The sequence below is a fragment of the Ciconia boyciana genome, chromosome 1 (assembly GCF_034638445.1).
Source record: "Ciconia boyciana chromosome 1, ASM3463844v1, whole genome shotgun sequence".
NCBI lineage: Eukaryota > Metazoa > Chordata > Aves > Ciconiiformes > Ciconiidae > Ciconia > Ciconia boyciana.
This window is the reverse complement of record NC_132934.1, coordinates 5,283,395-5,301,005: the sequence shown is the minus strand read 5'-3', so window position 1 is coordinate 5,301,005 and position 17,611 is coordinate 5,283,395. Positions and strand designations below refer to the sequence as shown.

Genomic DNA, 17,611 nt, shown 5'->3' with positions numbered 1-17,611 from the left:
TCCATAAGCCTCCCTAGCCAGTAAAATGTATATAAAATAGATATCCAAATTCAGGATGGGTAAAGCAACTGAAACTCAGATTCCCTGTGCTTTATACTTGCTCAGAGTTCAATTACAGACCCTTTCTATGTGGAATCGCCCTATACAGTTGGTGAAAACTGTTTGCTGTCATGAAATCACTGCTATGGAAGTCATTGAAATGCCAAACACACTTTCAGGGTCCATCGTGGGCAGTCAGGAGTGGGTTGTGTCTCTGCCAGATCAAGTCTTCATTGGTACTCAGGTGTGTGCCACTCAGATGAGTGTATAGGGTTAATGAATTCAGTAGGTTTGCTGAGCTTCTTTCTGATCTAAAGCAAGACAAGGAGATTAGGACATCACCAGCAGCCAGACCAAAAAAAAAAAAAAAAAAGATTGGCAGAGGGTCTCAGAAGGGTCTAATACAGGGTGCAGAGAAGGACAGCTTGTTTTGGATGGGAGAGATTTATTGCTTGTGATGTCTTCTGGCCAACGATCAATCACAATTGGAGCAGAGAACTGGAACTTCCTGCCTTCCTAAACACAAATGGACACCACAACAATACTCCCAGGGAGGGCAAGGCCAAGGCAAGGAGCACTTCACTTGCAAATCCACTATATTCCAGTCGGCTGTCATCTCTCAAGCTTGATTCACAAAGCAAAACATCTGAGTCATTAGATCGTCCCTGCAAAGCCTTTTTGCTCATATGACACCTGAAGACCCAAGAACATGAGATCTGAACATCCAGTGAGACCTCCAGGGAAGGCTATGGGTTTTTAAGTGAAAGACAGGTGAATTGTGAGTCTTACATTTAAAGAGTGGCTGCTTGGCGGACAGTCTGCAAACTGGGAATAAACCAGAAAAAAGACAATGTCTGGTCTCTTCTTGGACTCCTGTGGATTAAAACTCTTCAGTATCTCTTGACTGAAGAGCATGGTAGCAATCTAGTAAGTAAGTGGCTAGCAAAGGATGCTAGACCAGATGCTGCCATACTGTGTTACCTGTGGTGCACCAAATGAGAGGTCATGACTTAAAAAAATGACCGAATAAGGAACGGAGGCCTGCACATTAAAAATTGTACTGCCTGACTGGTTTGAGTTTGAATATGTCATGAAAACTCTCTTCCTCAATTTCCTATGTCTACAAAGACGTCTATAGTATCCCACGGTTAATGATAAAATGTGCGATTTTTATAAGTATTAGTAAATGACCTTGAATGTATTAGGTGAAAAATGTATTGTGACATCAAGTCATCAGTCAAATGGCATTCTGAGTAATATGTCCAAAGCACCACCAACCTGAAACCATTGTTGAGGATGGGATGTAGCTTCACAAGTCATTTAGATACTTTTGACTCTGGCTGACCTGGATAAGAAACTACATTCTTTTTCTGAGTAGAGGTCCTGAAGATCCAGTGTAGGATAGACAAATTAAGTTGAAAATCAAATATGTTTGGCTTTGGAGTCATGGCTCCAGATGATAAGCACTGGCAGTGACTGATGTTCATAACTGAAATACCAACTTATTGTGGCAATGAACACTGTTAGCAAAACTAATGAAAAATATAATAACAATAGTTAAGATGACCAAAAGTGGAGGAATGGCTGATCTGACTTTATTTCATGGACCAATCCTCTTGCATTTGTGGTGATTTCTACATGCTATCCATAGAGCCAATGTACCATGCAGGAAGCATAGTGGAAAAAAACAATTTCTCTGTTTAATGGTTGTTCAGGATTTGCACTTTTGACTCCAGCCAAACTGCTAATATCCATACAGTCTGTGATAAACAGAAGAGGTAAAACTTAAAGACCTATAGACAGAAGATATCCCTTGATGAGAAAGAGTGAAGGACACTTTTTTTTGCCATTTATAAAACAGCGCAGAAATAACAGCAGTAGGAGCAGAAGCAGTAAAGAGTCCAATTCTGCCTGGTTTTGGCTGTAGGGGCCCAAGATAAAAAGATTGGACTTGGTTGCACAAAAAATTCCAGTGATTTATGAAAAGTAAAGCTGTGCTTTGCTATAGATAGAGGCTCTTGGAAAGTCCTGCGTACATCCTCTCTGAATATGGAGCAGAGACAATGTGATGACAGGTCTTTCCAGGATATTTCCTTTGTCAGTGACTCCTGTGCACACAGCTCCATCTGGGAGCTGTATTTTTCCCAAAGGAAGATATTAGGCATGTGAGTTTTGGAAAGTGATCTTTTGGCATGTGCAGGTGTTGTCTTCTGTCACATACAAACTCCAAGACAGGAGACATTGAGGCCAATGATTCTGGCCTTCTCTGGTGACCTCAGAATGGAGCCATTTTCTGAATGATGTCCTACCCAGCATCCTCAGGGATGACTGTCCTCATCCTTTTCCTCCAGCGCAGCAGTGTGAAAACTAGTCATAGACTTGGGCAAGGAGACACTAGGCCGCTTGAGAATTACTATTTCTCTTCAAAGTCATAGGTCTCAGAAAAGTTTTTATTTCTTATCACAGTTATCTAGAAGTTTCCATGTGTTAGTGGAGGATGAACTTTGCATTTGAGCTCTAATCCTGACTCTGCCAGTCTCCAAAATAATTTAGGTTTAACCATTCATCATGTGAGGACTACGGTTTCATATGAAAAATGCTTTTTCCTGCTCTGTTTACTTCTTTAGCTGAACTTGGTTGAAAGTTTGTCTAAAGCCCCTATTAACTACCTCAGTGTGAGCACAGACCAGCTCAAGTCTTTGGAGCTCATCCATGCTGTGTACTCTGCAATATCTCATAGATTTTCCTCTCTCAGTCACTTTTTTGAAAAGAACTGGGCTGATAAGCAGAGGAGACTAATTGTGATCCAGATAACAAGTGCTGCCTAGAAAAGAAACCTGGGGGAAGACATAGTAACTGTATTCAAATATATAAAAGGCTGCTGCAAGGAGGAAAAGAATACTGTGCTTTCTGTGTTAATAACAGAAAGAACAAGAAGTCATGGGTTTATAATCCAGAAAGAAAAATGTACATTAGACATTGAAGATATATGATAGTGAAAAAGTGAAGCTCTGGAAAGGACTGGCAAGGGCAGGTGCTGAGTTTCCCTTACTGGAGGTCTGGAGTGTTTCCAGACCATGTCATAAAACCAAGTAGGAAGGGATTCGGTCTGGGTATATGGGATGAATTTGATAACCTGCCTTCCAGACCTGATTTCTGTTATTCCAGGAAAAAAAAAGTTATTTTGGACCTTTCCTATCAGACCATTTTTTGTTTTTAATCTCCTTTCTGGAGATGGGAGATGAGTGGCTATGAAGAAGATGGGAGACCTTCCCCAGCTATTCTTGTCACTGACAATGGCTATGTGAGGCAGCCTTGGAAACCTCCTCTCCAGGGGTTCCTAAAGTACTGTCTGTGTTACAGGGGATGACATTTCTCACCTCTGAAGAGTGTTTTGAGGAGTAGTAGAGGAATGCAATGTGATCCACATGATCCCATCCAGATTCCACAGTGCTTTACAAAACTGGATACATGTGATTATGCCCATTTAACAGGTGGGGAAACTGAGGCATGGAGTGTCTACCTAACGCAGCTAATTTCAGATGGTCAGAGTCCATAGAAGTGCTAGGACTGGAACTCATGCTGTTGTGGCACACAGCATATTGTGCTCACCCATCAATGTACTTATGGCAGAGAAACACAGAAGTGAAGTCCAAAGGCCACAGCCACAGATGTATATGTGTGGTAGGTATAAGGAGAGAGCTTCTGTTTCCAGTGTGAGACTGACTTTCACTAACCCTGATGTGATATCGCCAGGCAGCCTAACAGAGGACAATGCTTGCTTTTCAGCAGTTGAGAAGTAATGTGAAACCGTCAAATAGATCAGAAAATATAAATGAACTGTTAAGCCATTTCTATGAATTCTGGGCATTTCTCACACACTGGCAGTTAAATGGGATTTTGGAAGTGATAGAAGACAGATGGAAAATCCAGGAAGGCCAAGACAAGCAAATCTGATGCATTGTGTATTAAAAACATATTACATCTGTTGATTCATCAGATCAAAGGGCAGCAATAAAAGTAAAAACAAATCAAGATGGAGGTAAAATCTTATACAGCTATTGATTTATGACTTTTTTTTGCCAGGAGAAACCTGAACTGTACACAGATTTCAGAAAAAATGTCAAAGCTCTGGGTAATCATTTTGTAAGCCCCCTTTAAGATCCAACACTAGTGTCCTTAAGTGATTTCAATGTACTGGCTGGGACCTCTCTCTCTGTTTCTGTCAGGATGGATGGATTGGAATTGGCATAGTCAGAGAAGCTATGATACAGAGTCAATTCTTGACTTTACTGAAATTGAGTAATAGCTGTCATTAGCCTCCTTGGTCAAGACTTTTGCTGATGTGTTTGTTTCACATTCCAGGTCCTCCACCTATAATTTATTTGTGTAGAAGTTGGGCCTATGAGAAAACCCTTCCCTGCCTCAATAGTATGGTCTTGTGCCTTGTCTATTCAAATGCACTCACAGGACAGCTACAAAAGTAAAGCCAAATCAACATGGAAGTAACATCCTAGAGTGCTATTGATTTATGACTCTTACTTTCATTCCTTTGCCTAGAGGAGTCTAGATTGTCCATAGCACTTTAGAGTAAATGCCACAGCTTTGGCTAATCGTTTTATAAACCCACAAGAACCCTAGTCCTGGCATTTCTGTGGACTTTGACCTGCGGGAAGTCAGGTGAGTTAGGTAACCACTCCATGCCTCCATTTTCCTACTTGTTAAATGGACGTAATCATATGTATCCGATTTGGTAAATCACTGTGGGATCCAGATGTGAGGTGGATTGTGTTCAATGTTGCATACAGATGTCACATTGCATCCCTCTAATGCTGATCAAAGCACTTTACAAAGGTGGAGAAGTGCCACTCCTCGTTACATAAACAGTGTTATAGGAACCCCTGGAGAGGAGCTTTCCAAGACTGCCTGCACCTTGTCATTGTAATCAGTATTGTTAATGGGGTATAGCACATAATTAAAATTATCCTAAAGCAGATGTCTGTGTCTGGCCAGATGTATCATACCCTAATCTCCCTTGACACTCTTGACATGATCTCCATTGAGCATAATGAGAGCCTAGAAAATAAGCTCAGACGTAGGTACTTGCATTGTGAACACCTAAACTGGAACTGAATCTCACCCATCTTTTCTTTTCCCTGCCATACCACAGACTTCTTGGACCATCTTTGGCAAAGATTTGAGACCCCCCCCCAGTATAATTAAGCATCTCATTCCCACCAATTTTAATCAGCACATGAGCAGACATAATAGAACTTCTGTGCCTCAGAGGAGTGTTGCAATAATCACTGTGAGAGCTGAAGCACCCAAGAGGAACATCAATTGAGAATCTATTTTTGTGTTTTCAATAGCCAGTTAGGATAAGGGGGAAAGCCCTCAAAGTCTGGGGAAGTTCAAGGTCAAATCTGACCTCTGGTCAGTCTCATGTAAGGGTCCTTACAGAGTTCAGAGGGAATGAACAGTTGGCACACCACAAGAGAGTAAGGTGGGATTTTGGCCACATAGAGAGACAACAAGGAATCTCCATATCCCTCAACTTCAGAAAATGATCACAGCTAACAAGACAGGCAGAGGTTCCTTCAGGTTGACTCAGACCTAAATTATTGTCTTTCTCTGAGACTCCCTCTGAAAGGCACATCTCTCTTCATTGACTCAGGAAGGGCTCTCGGAGATTAGGGTGAGTTACATCTCAGGGATGCGGTTTGCATGACTGCACTAGTAAGTGTTGGATTTTGTCTTAATCAGTAAGACTGAAATTGCAGTGACTATACTGATAACTCTTTGCTGAATATAAAGGCAGCTAAGATGACTTGTTCAGATGTAGACATTACACGCAAGATGCTTGTCAGATCAAGCGATCAATTAGTCAGATCAATCCCACCTCACATGCCTACAGTACATCTGAACAAGTCACCTCAAGAACTCTTTATAATCAATAGGGAGAAATCTGCAGTATGAATCATCTAATCCTAGAGGAAATGTTTAAACAGATCAAATGAATCATACTTGCATTGACTAGCAGGATCTCAGGTATAGGATCTGCATTCTAGATGTCTAGAGTTGGCTGGAATGAATACCACATACATGTCTGAAGTTGTGTGTTCATCATTTACAGAAAGCAATTAACAGTCATATAGAGAGTATCTGGCCTTTGAGTTCAGTGACCTCCAAATAGAAGTGAGCACAGGAATTTTGCCTAAACATTTATATCCCTGATAGTGTTGCAATGTTGGTTTCAGTTTAGAATTAGAGGGGAGGGGTTATTAAATTCTTATTTTATCACTGCTGAGCTGATCTTTAATCTCAGTATGTAACTATGGTAGTTGACCTGACTCCATGGTAATACTGTGTATGTTGTGCTTAGACATCTGTAAGACAATCGGAAAAACTTGTAATATTGTGGTTTTATCTCAACAGGTGATGTTTCTCCTCCTCCTTCTACTGTAGTTGGACATACCAAAACCTTAGCTAAAGTTACGTTCAATCCCAGCGTTGTCGAGCAAACCAGGATCGCCCGAAATGGCATTTTGGGAGACTTCATAATTAGATATGATGTCAACAGGGAGCTGAGCGTTGGGGATATTCAGGTACTGTACACATGACTCATCTTTTCTGTTTTATTAACTATACCTGAGATGGTTCAATTGTCTTGCATGCTCCAAATGTCCTAGAAAATGTTTTACAAGTGAAGGCTACTTCTCCATCTTGTAAGAACTATCCAGAATAAAACCAGTCAGTTGGCAGCCACAAGATGGACTTAAAACCCACAGGTACCTACTTCATTGAGTTTCTTTTTTGTATCTGCTTTTCAGTTTCTCAATATACTGGCTGTATGTATCTGGATACAAGGCCAGTTCCCCAAATGCATGTTGTGGTTCTGATCCCTGGGTACATACGTTATATCCTTACTGCATTTGGGAGGAAACCCCAATGTCCTCCATGGAAGGAGATGTGGAGAGCTCCAGCAGGCTCCCCCAGTCTGGATAAACAGGGAACCAGGATTAAGAGGGATACCAAGGAGCACTCATATCCTCCAATGTAGACACAGACACTGAAAGCAGGATCAGGTGTGCCCAACCAAATATCCCATAATGATGTGTGTGGAACATTGCGTCATGATCTACCTTCGGTTCCTGACTTCCTTGCTCTTCCACAGATTCTTAATGGGTATTTCGTGCACTACTTCGCCCCCACAGATCTTCCTCCATTGCCAAAGAATGTTGTATTTGTGCTTGACAGCAGTGCTTCCATGGTGGGAACGAAACTGAAACAGGTGAGGTCCTTGCATTTATTATAGACTGGTTGGTTGTAAGGTTGCAGAGAGCTTGGTTCAGACTTTGTCTCACCAGATGGGTTCTTCTGCAAAATGTTTGCTATGTCTGAGGTGAGAGGAGGCTCTGAAGAAACCTCAAGGTGAGATGATTTACCTGCAATGAGAAATTGTCATGTTAGTGGGAATGGGATGGGAACAAGAAGTGCAGAGGACTTCATCACTCTGTAAAAAAGGTCAATGCTGTCACAACTGAGCTAGGATGCTGCAGATAGGATTGTCCTGGGCAGTTCTGTTCTGGGCAGTTTGAAGAGAGGCAGAATAGGGAGAATTCCCACCAAAGTACATTCAGCAGACCATTGTATCCACCATAACAGCAGAGAAAAGGTATTGCTGTCTTTAAATTAACTCAGCAAAACCCTTAGCAATACATAACAACAGGTTCTGTTGAAAGAAAGGTCAGTTTGTCCTATTTGAGAATCTGGGTCTTTCAGCACAAATCTCAGACATTTTTTCAGGGCACAGATCTTGACATGAGCCAACATACCAAGCTGAAGGGCACATCATCAATGCTTAAAATTGACCTTTGACATGGAGGGTTCAGGCTGGTGCCTAAACGTTTTTGCTTCTTCTGTTCTCTGAGCTGGGCAGATGGAAACCATCGCCAGTTCAGGAGCCAAGTAGTTCACTTGGAAGGGCACCATGCCTGTGGGAATATACTCTTTCTCTCAGCATGGTGTTATCAGTCTAAACTAGAAGCAGACTGTGCCTGGGGAAATACACGCTCTCTCTCAACACAATATTATCAGTCTAAACTAGAAGCAGAGATAAATTAAGACTTCAATTCTGTTCTGAATGATTTGACAGATATATCTCAGGTCTGCACTCACACTGGAGAGGTAAGTCTAGTTTCCATCTTATATATCTGTGCAGAAAAGGAGAAAAGTCCTAGTAGAGTTAGTATTGTTTCCTTCTATTTGAAGACTTGCCCCACAGGCATGAGATATTGTAGAAGTTAGTTTGCTTCTCTCTTTTGGATGGCCACATCTTTACCTTCTACTTTCTTCCCATGGCCGAGCTAATGACAGTGGATAGTGACAGTTTCCACATAGGTTGACATCAATATGAGGCAGTTTCAGCTTGTATGGATGGTGTCCTGTTGTAACTGTACTAGAATGACTGAAGGCCAATGGCTTGAACTTGTATCTTGGCCAGTTAAGGAGCTCTAATTAGTCCATTCAGGCTCCTTGGTCGCCTGCCTGGAACATGGTGATATTTCTGGAAAATGTGGTTATTTGAGAGCCTTTTTTTTTCCCTTGACCACCAACACTAGCCCAAATGTCCTTGACAAACATAGACCATGGTCATTCTCTGACAGTTCTCTGTCTTTGAACAAGGACATTGGGGGCATATATGCCTTTCTCTCTCTGCTAAAAACTTTACTGTCTTGTTTCAATGGTGATCATAAATCTTAATTTAGAAGCCGTGTCCCCTATTAAATCAAATTATCTCCACTGTGAGCTAAAATGGAGTATGACTTTTATGGCTCCTAATTACCTTCCCCAGTGACTGTTTGAGCAGCAAACAGAGTTGTCAACAAACATACCTAGTACTATGCTGAATCAGGTCTTGAATGAAAATGCCTTTGAATCTTTACAAATTCCTGTGGACAGAGCCTGGCTCTTGGCTTTCTGTTATCCTTCTGTCTGTCTTGCCTCGCAGAATAGACAGATACTGCACAAACGTACCCGGTCCTGCATGCTGAAAGCAGACAGTCAGCGATACAGCGCTGAACCAGGGAGATTAAGACTCCGAAGGGCTTTGGTACTAGTGTGAGCTGCGCAAGCAGTGACTTGGGTCAGCAGATTAACCTTGTACGATGAAAGCCTTTATTCTCCTCCTGAGCATATTAGTGTTTCTTTTTCATATACTTACTAGAAACAACATGGCCATTAACCCTTGAAGGTCTACTTCATAGCCTAGCCAGCTGCTACTGCTAAATATACATGAATCTCAGGCTAATTAGCTACAAATAGGTGCCTCTTGAGCCTGAAGTGAGAGAATCGTCTAGCCAGAACCTTTGTTGAGGGTGTACCCAACTTGTTGCCTGTTATCTCCGTATACTCTTTTTATGGAGAACGACTGGTACGTTATGGAGGAGTGCTATGTGCAGGAAGCACTTATCTTCCTCTGATTTCCACTGCTCCAAAAAATAGAACTTCACAGAATTATTACCTAAATCATAAAACCCCCACACAGATTAGTCAAGGAAAGACCAAAATCTAGGACTGGCTGAATAATATGCCTCTTTTGGTACACTAAGAAAGTGTGATCAGTTACAACCATGGCCCATGTCTGCTCAGTGGCCTTTTTACCCAATTGTTGTTGTTATTAAGAAGTTTGTTAAATTACAGACACGTCCCCTGGTGGCAGGATACATCTGAGCAGAGGAAATGCCTCCTTTTCTTCTTTTCTCTCGGACTCTTGCAGTTGTGGTGATCTACGGTGGTTTGTAGAGAGCTGGGAATTCCCACGGGACTGTCTTTCCTCATTCGTCTCTACTGGGTCACATGCAAGATCAGCTAAAAATACAGTCAGCATTTGTAAAGAGTGCTCTTGCAGGTCAGCTGCGGTAACTATGGTAAAGGACAGTTTTTAGGGTTGTATAAGCAAGGATGAGAAACACCAGCTGTGCACCCTTTTCTATAGTAACGCGAGGAGCTTTTGTACTCTTCAGTCACCTGCATTCATGAAGTTAATGGCAAAATGACTCAAATGGGGTCAGGATTTCATGCATCCTGCAGTTCCCACAATCTAATTGTGAGTCATTTCTCTTTTCCTCTCCTAAGGTTTTCTTTTTCCTACATGCATTTTTATCTGTTTGTGCCATCCCTTTCTTCCTAAGATATCTCAGTCTTTGAAGCAACAAGATGTCCATACCCAGTTGCAAACACATATAGTGAGACTGGTTGATCAGGTTAAATCAAATCATTAAGACCCTTGAGACATTCCCCTCACATCACTGAGACATATATTAGCTTTGTGGGGAAGATCAGCTAACATGCATATTCTTCCTGCAGTTTTCACAGCCTCTGAACTCTGGTGATGTCTAGCAGACTCAGCTGTGTTACAGCAGTCCACCTCCACTGAGAATCTGGGCCTCTGAGCAGTCTGACCTGCTGATTTTTATGGTGCCTTTGGCCAGGTAGAGGGGGACATAGCAGTTTTACATTGGTATAACTAGGAGAAAGAGGGGCCAGTTATACGTTCACCACCTTGTGATTACCATGATTATCCCCAGCTCCACTAAATATGGTGAAAAAGGACCTTTATCAGCCTGCACTTCAGTGTTATAGAACAAACATGTTCCAAGCTATGAATGTGTCCACAGGAGGATGGATTTTCAGATATTTTGCAGACATGAGGTAAAATGTAGTTGTTTCAACCACAGATTCATTTCACCTTACCTTTCCCACAGGCAATAAATGCCCACACACTCAGTTAAACAGTTGGCTACACCGCAAGCCTGGCAACTTGTCAATGGTAGTGTGCCAGACTGTAATTTTCTTTGAGGTTAATTGCTCTAGGAGGAACTCAACTGAAGCTGGGACCTGCTGCGTATTTGCAAGTGCTTCAGTTTATTTGCCTGCGTCCATCCAAGGGACACCGTCGGTACCCTTGATCTGTGACCCACACTGTCTAAGCCCTTCTGAGGGTCTGAGTGCCTTATATATACATATCCCTAAACCTCTGTGCCTCAGCACACAGACTCCCTCTGAGTAGTTTCAGGGTGGTGGGAGAGCAGACAAGCACCTGAAGACTTGATGTTCCCACTCTGAACTCTACTGACTTCTGCTGGTTGCTGCAGTGCTGGCTGTGGGCCTGTTGACTACGAGTCCAAATAATGGCTGCTGCCCAGGAGAACTACCTTAAATCACCAGGGCACTTTGGAAAAAATGCTAATTCTAATTACGGCTTTTAGTGAGTTTAAAGCTACTGTGAAAAAGAAAGATTTGTCAGCTTTTCCATTTCTGTTGGGAAGCAACAACCTGAGTGAATGCAGAAGAACTGTATGCAGTGTCTGCAGCACTGACAGCTTCATGCAGCTGCCTCCTACTTGGGAATACACAACAGCTGTGTCATCTCAGGCCCCTCTGTAGATGTGAATATGAAATACAGGAACTACTACAGTAAATAAGGTGTCAGATCCATATAGACCCTAATTGCCCAGCTTCCAAGAAAGGTGCAAGTACCTGTCATGCAGCAAAATAATCTGCCTTCCCCAAACCCTAAAATTTATAAATAATGACAGGGTCATACAGAGAAACGAGTAACCTTCAGAGCAAGATGCCCTCAGATGTTCAGGACAGGGAGCACCTGCTTCTGGTCTCAGGACTAACAGCCAACATGCCCCCAGCTGATTTGCTCCATGCCAAGGCAGTAGAAGTAGAGACAGAATTTCCCAAGAAGACCCCAGACCACCTATAAATGGCAAGTCCCTTAACTAGGTTCAGAGTAAATCGGATGCAAAGGCAACTGCAGAGTTTGGCATGGAAATGCTGCTGAGGCTTGAACTGAAACCCCCTAAAGACATTGAGAGCTCTCCTAAGGGTTTCAATAGGACCTTTGCTGAATTCATTGAAGGATGAACTCAAAACAGGTGCTACTGAAGTGTCAGACACAGCCCAGTGATCACCAGACAAGTCCATAGTGAAAAGGAAGGAGCAAAATCAAGCTGGGAAGTCAGTCCATGGATCAGGGTCATTGAGGTCTATAACCAGGCATAAGCTGTGACAGAGCTAGAAACAGCTACAGCATAGCTCCTGGTCTGAGACTCAGACTGGAACTGAGGGCCCAGGCTGGAGCTTAAATGGGCAGGATTGTGGGTGGAAGCCCCAGGTGGGGCTGGTCAGAGCCATTAAAGCCCATTAGTATGCTCAAGGCCCTGGCATACACATGCAAGTCTATGAAACTATAAATCTGGGTTTCTTTAATAGTCTTTTCCAAGCTGGAACTGTGTTTTTTCCAGTTGCTGGAGCAATACCTGGAAGCCAGACCTGGCTTCTATTCAAGTTTTCATCATGGATCTGTTATGTGAACTTAGGTAGGTTTTTTTTCTTTGTCTGTGCTTGTCTCTGCAGAGTATTGTCTGTTTAGCTGGCAAACCCATGGCTGGGCTTATGGTTGTACAAGATCCACCAAGTCTAAAAGACACCTGATCTTTGCCAAGACTTAAGCTATTAATCTAACATTACTTGCAACAACACTGCTATTTCCAAGTAAATACCCCTTCACCCTAATAAGGGGTGTGTACTACACATTGCTCAACTGGGACAGTCTGTTTCTAACTGTGAGGAGCACTTGAAGCTCAGAAGTGCTTGTGGGACCTCATGTGGAAGCCTGTGCGAGTGAGGTCTTCCATGTTATATTACTGTATGAAGTCATCAGTGTTTGCAGGCAGTTCTGACTCTGAAGCCCACATGATGTAATCTGAGGTCCCTTAGGAATGAGGGATATGATACTATGTGTATCACAAGGAGAGAGCTTTTGCTTGGATAGGTGCCCCTGATGTAGTGACTTCATTGTCTCCAAAATATCTGCTCTCTTCTCTGCAGAGTTTTGGGCAAAGACTTGGCCTGTGCTCATGTCTGAGGCAGTAGCTTGGGATAGAAGTGGGCAGGGGAAGGGTTGGAGGCAGGGATGTGCAGGAGGGAGTGGGGAACCTGGAGATGCTGAGGGCATTTGGAAATAGGGAAAATGGGAAGGTGTTGGAGGACTGTGAGGGCCCTGTGGCAGACTCTCAGGTGGGAAAACAGGCAAGTTTGCTTTTTTTTAAAGAACAATTTAGTGCTCTTGTATTGCTTAATGCTAACCCTGAGCAAAAGTGCTGGGTCTTTGCTCCAACCATCATCACCATCCCTCACTCACTGGAGATGAAAATGGGGAAGTTGCATCTAAAAGTAAGAGGTGTTACAGTTCAAGGAAAAAGGACCAGGGCTATGAGAGGAGGTGGCTACAGAGTCACAGCCTCTGCAGAGGGATAACAGATACTTCATCTCTGTGGAAGTACAGCACTCCTTTTCATGGAGAAATACCACCTTTTCCCTGAGTAGGAATAGTGCAATCTTTCCTTGGTGAAAGAGCACAGATCTTTTCTCCATGGAGAGGACACATCTCTCTGTGGAGGAGCGATGCATCTCCCCTAGCAGATTACACGCACAGGATGCTCTGAGAAAGGGCTAGAAAGCTTCAAACCTGGCAGGCTTCCGACTGCTGAGGCACCCACTGTGAGAGAGTGTCTACATGATGAAGAATGGAGGCTAATCAACGTGAAAAGCATAGCAACCTGTGTCTCAGCCCAACTCCTGCTGCATAACGTAGCAGCTAATGGTTGCTGAAATTGAGGGGATGTGCTGTGGACAGCATCTTGGGCGTGTCAACTCTTCCCTGCGCTGTGTTGGCTGCTGATTTGTGTGACAGAGAATGAAAGTCCCAAATTGTTGGAACGGTTTTCATGCGCTGGGACTCACTCCACCTTTTGAGGATGAGCAGAGGGAGAGATGTCAAGCTCTGCATTGGAGGCATGGGGCACTTTCCCCTTAGTGTTGACCTTTTTGCTGCTAGCTCCATGGAAATTTTTTGTCATGCTGACAGGGTGGGGTTTTGAGTGTCCGACTGGCATGTTATGGGATGCGATCCCATTTAAAATGAGCTAAGCACAAGACAAGAATGTGGCCTTCATACACTGCTGTGTCAGTCTGGCTGTCTGCCCAGATAGCCCTGTTGTTTCCAGTGGGGTTATTTCAGTATGGCACTGTGGGGCAGCCTTTAAACTTTTCCCTTTGACTTATTGTACAGAAATGTTTACTGCTCCAAATGTCATCCATATTGCACTGTTGATAAATGCTTGAAGTAATGATGTTTGGTGCTGATAAGAGCTTGCCTTCTTAAAACTTTGTACAAGCATTTATTTATATCCTCAACACTGCAATGAGATTGCAAAGACTTAGCATCTACTGTGCCTTCTAGGTACATGAAACTCCAGTTCCTGAGAAATCAGATCATCTTGCAGTTTTTCATGTATTTATCCTCACCGTGCTGTTGGGTGCTAGAGAATTGAGTTACCCCAACTGATAGCTAAACTTGTCCACATCCTTGAAGGCAGTTTTATCTTCCACTGAGCAGAAATCCAGTGCTTAAATGCCCTGGATGAATGTGGAGCTAAGTGATTTACTCAGTTAAGTGGAAAAATCTCTTTCAGAAAAGGCAATAGAAACAGTTGCTCTATATGATGGAGTATTTCTTTTGCAGACTGGGAAACTACAAAGCAACTTTTTCTAAGGCCATATAGGGAGTCAGCAATGTTCAAGTTACTAGCAAGGGATCTGTGACGTTCAGGCAAGAGAGACTGGACCATGCACTGCAGACAGACCTTGACTGTCTAGAGCTCTATAACCAAACTCCCTCCCATCACAGGCCAGCGTCAGTGTAAAACAAAATGCTTGTTGTCCAGAATTGTGAGGGAGTTTTCCTTGGTTATGCGATCAGTGTCTGCCAGGAAGAAAGAACAAAGATACATTGACAGGGAGAGGGTTAGTTGCAGTCCCTGAACTGCACCACGCTCCTTGTAGAGGAAGAAAGGGCAGATTGTCCTCCCAAAGAGGGGATGGAGGAAGGTAAAAAAAATCCAAGGATACCCTTCTGGGTTAAAACCCGTTTTTAGTACAAAAGTCCCTGTGCTGTGCTGGCACCTGATCTGCATTATGTGGGCAGAAAGGAAATGGGGCCATAGAGGAAAGCAAAACTCACAAGATGTGGCTTCAAACCTTAGCAGGAATGACACTGCCCAACCCTTTGCTCTCTCTGTACCTCTGCTCCTCCCTGTAAAATGGCAGTGGAGCTCACACCTTGGGTACTGGATCCCAAACCAAGTCTATGGCAATACCTTGTCTGGCCTTGATAGCACTATTTCAGGTGTGACTTTGATGCCAGCCTTTCCTTAACTCTCACAGTATTAATCCCTCTGACACACTATGGGCAGAATTGATGAGCTATTGCTGTTGTAGCTTGGAAAAGCCAGGTCTGGACCTTTTTATCAGCTGCCTGTGCATGTTTGGAAAGGGAAAGAAATGAACCAAAGCATAGAGGATATTGAAGGGGAGGGGGGAGCTCTTCTGTTTTTTCTCCCAGTGCTTCCTTGCACTGTTTTGCCAAACAACATATTTACTTGTACTTGTCTCCTTCTCGCTGTAGGAGATCTGGTTTCTGAGCCCTTCTCTGCACTGTTGCTCTCTCAGACAAGTTAGTGGACAGAGCTGTGGGTTCCTAATTCCCTTTGAGCTTACATCTTGTGCCTTAGCTCATTTCTTGTCAAATGTGGTCTCTCACAGGGGATCTGGAAGGACAAAGTAAAGCCTACTGAAATTTTGTCTTCTAGTTGTGGCATCCTTCAGTATATGGCTGCAGATTGTCCTTGTGCAGTGCTTTCAGCTGATGGGTACTGCTTTCCAAAGGCTTTGGTTGTGAATGCTTTCCTCTCTGCTAGCCATGCTCTTTAGACTGACTGATCTCAAGTCCATGTGGTTCCCTGGTGCTGGCTGAAGCTGGAAAGGGGCTGCGTCACTGGTGTCGATGTCTCACTACCCAGCCATTGTAAGGGCAGATGCCAGCTGTGTTTGGGCGTGCAGGATGCAGCCGGGGATTGCTAAGTGATCTCAGAGGCACTGGTGGGGTGGGTGCTGGGAGAGCTCCCTCTGCATCTGGAAGCCGTTTCCAAGAGGGGCTGAGTTATACTACAGTGCTGCAAAGACCCACTATCCATACAGAATTGGATTCAGCATGAACTGAAAGTCTTTTGATTTTTTTTTAATGGGCTGGCATGAAGCTTGCACAGAGGATGTGGGCCTCGGATGAAGCACTTACAAGTGCTCCTAGGCAATGGAAAGTGTGAATACGTGGGCTTGGGACATGCATTATAATGAGGTGCTTGAATTCCCCCCTTGGTTCATAGCAGGGCCAATGCCTGGCAATGCCATGGCATCTAACAACCACACATTGTCTCCTTTTGAACTGCACAGCTTTCAGGGTAGCCAGGCTTTGCCCTCACCCTGCTCCTCAAACAAACAAGAGACTGTGAGAGAAATGTCACCGGGACTCGGATTCCTCCTAAAAGGTGCCCAGATGGTCTGACATCATCCCAGATGTCTCTGAGGCAGCTCTTTGACCCAAGAAAGGGCTGAAGGTTCTCAGCTCTCCCATGAGAGTGTGTCTTTTCCCATGCTTTGCTCCACCAGTGTTTAAGATAAGTGGGGTCTGTCAGAGCTAGCCCCAAGGGCCAGGTACAATAGTGACAATTGACAGCCGAACTGCAGTGTTGCTGAGGGAGTTCTCCTCTTCCTGCTGTTGCTGGGGGTCATACAGCCCCGAATCATCTTGGCTGTGATGCAGGGCCTTTAGCAAGCAAGAACCAGAAGAGCAGCAGTTGCGTTGCATGCCCAGGTATTGGTGTGGAAGTGACAACAAAGACCAGAGTGGTGGCTGGGATGGCTTGTCTCTGACCTTGTAGGCTTGAGGACACACTATCTGAACATCAGTCATTTAGTCAGTGTGAGCTCGTCTTCAGCTTCTCATCATTTCTGAAGCACAGACAAAAACTGTGGTCAATCCTTGGCAGCCATGGTCATCCCACCTATCCTCAGCTGTAAACCATGACTATTCTGCTCCAGATTTGGGAAGTGATATTTCCCAAAAGCAGAGCTTCTCAACTCAAATGCACTGGAGTGGCAATTCAGTCTCCACCTTTCAGCTCAATTTCATTCATGCTAATTTGGGGGAAACAGAGGAATCTTCCTCCACTGAGTTATCCTCTTTTAAATCCTGATTTAAAAATTGTCTCTGACAGCTACAAACCATTCCCAACTGGCAAAAATGGATATTTTTTTTTCAGGTGTTCTGTATTGTTACTTCCTGCCACCCTCTCCTTCAATCCTTATTCCACTCTCCACACAAAAGTGCATCTACCCAGACACACACACTGGGAGAAGTGTTTCACCTTACAGCACCTGGCACAAGGGCGCTGGACCGTTAAACTGGTTTTCCTTAGTGAAAGTAGGTTAGATCTGTGCCCAGCTTATCCCCAAAATGAACCAGTGTTGTATGTACAGCCGTGGAGGAGTGATCTGGCCCTCACCAGGGAAGAAATGATTAATTTTATGCCTCACAGGAGAGCACCTTTGGCATGAGTTTTAGTGCAATGACTCACTGGGGCCAGGCGGGAGTGGAAGT

At 43.7% G+C, this 17,611-nt stretch overlaps 1 protein-coding gene across 2 annotated transcripts in view; it reads left to right on the top strand.

Moving 5' to 3' along the window:
- ITIH5 (inter-alpha-trypsin inhibitor heavy chain 5) overlaps window positions 1-17,611 on the top strand; it is a 47,158-nt gene that overhangs the window by 13,174 nt on the left and 16,373 nt on the right. For both annotated transcript variants that reach the window (XM_072865941.1, XM_072866028.1), the window contains 2 exons: window positions 6,475-6,644; window positions 7,214-7,330. In XM_072865941.1, the coding sequence (XP_072722042.1) occupies window positions 6,475-6,644; window positions 7,214-7,330 (287 nt within the window). The remainder of the gene's footprint in view (window positions 1-6,474; window positions 6,645-7,213; window positions 7,331-17,611) is intronic.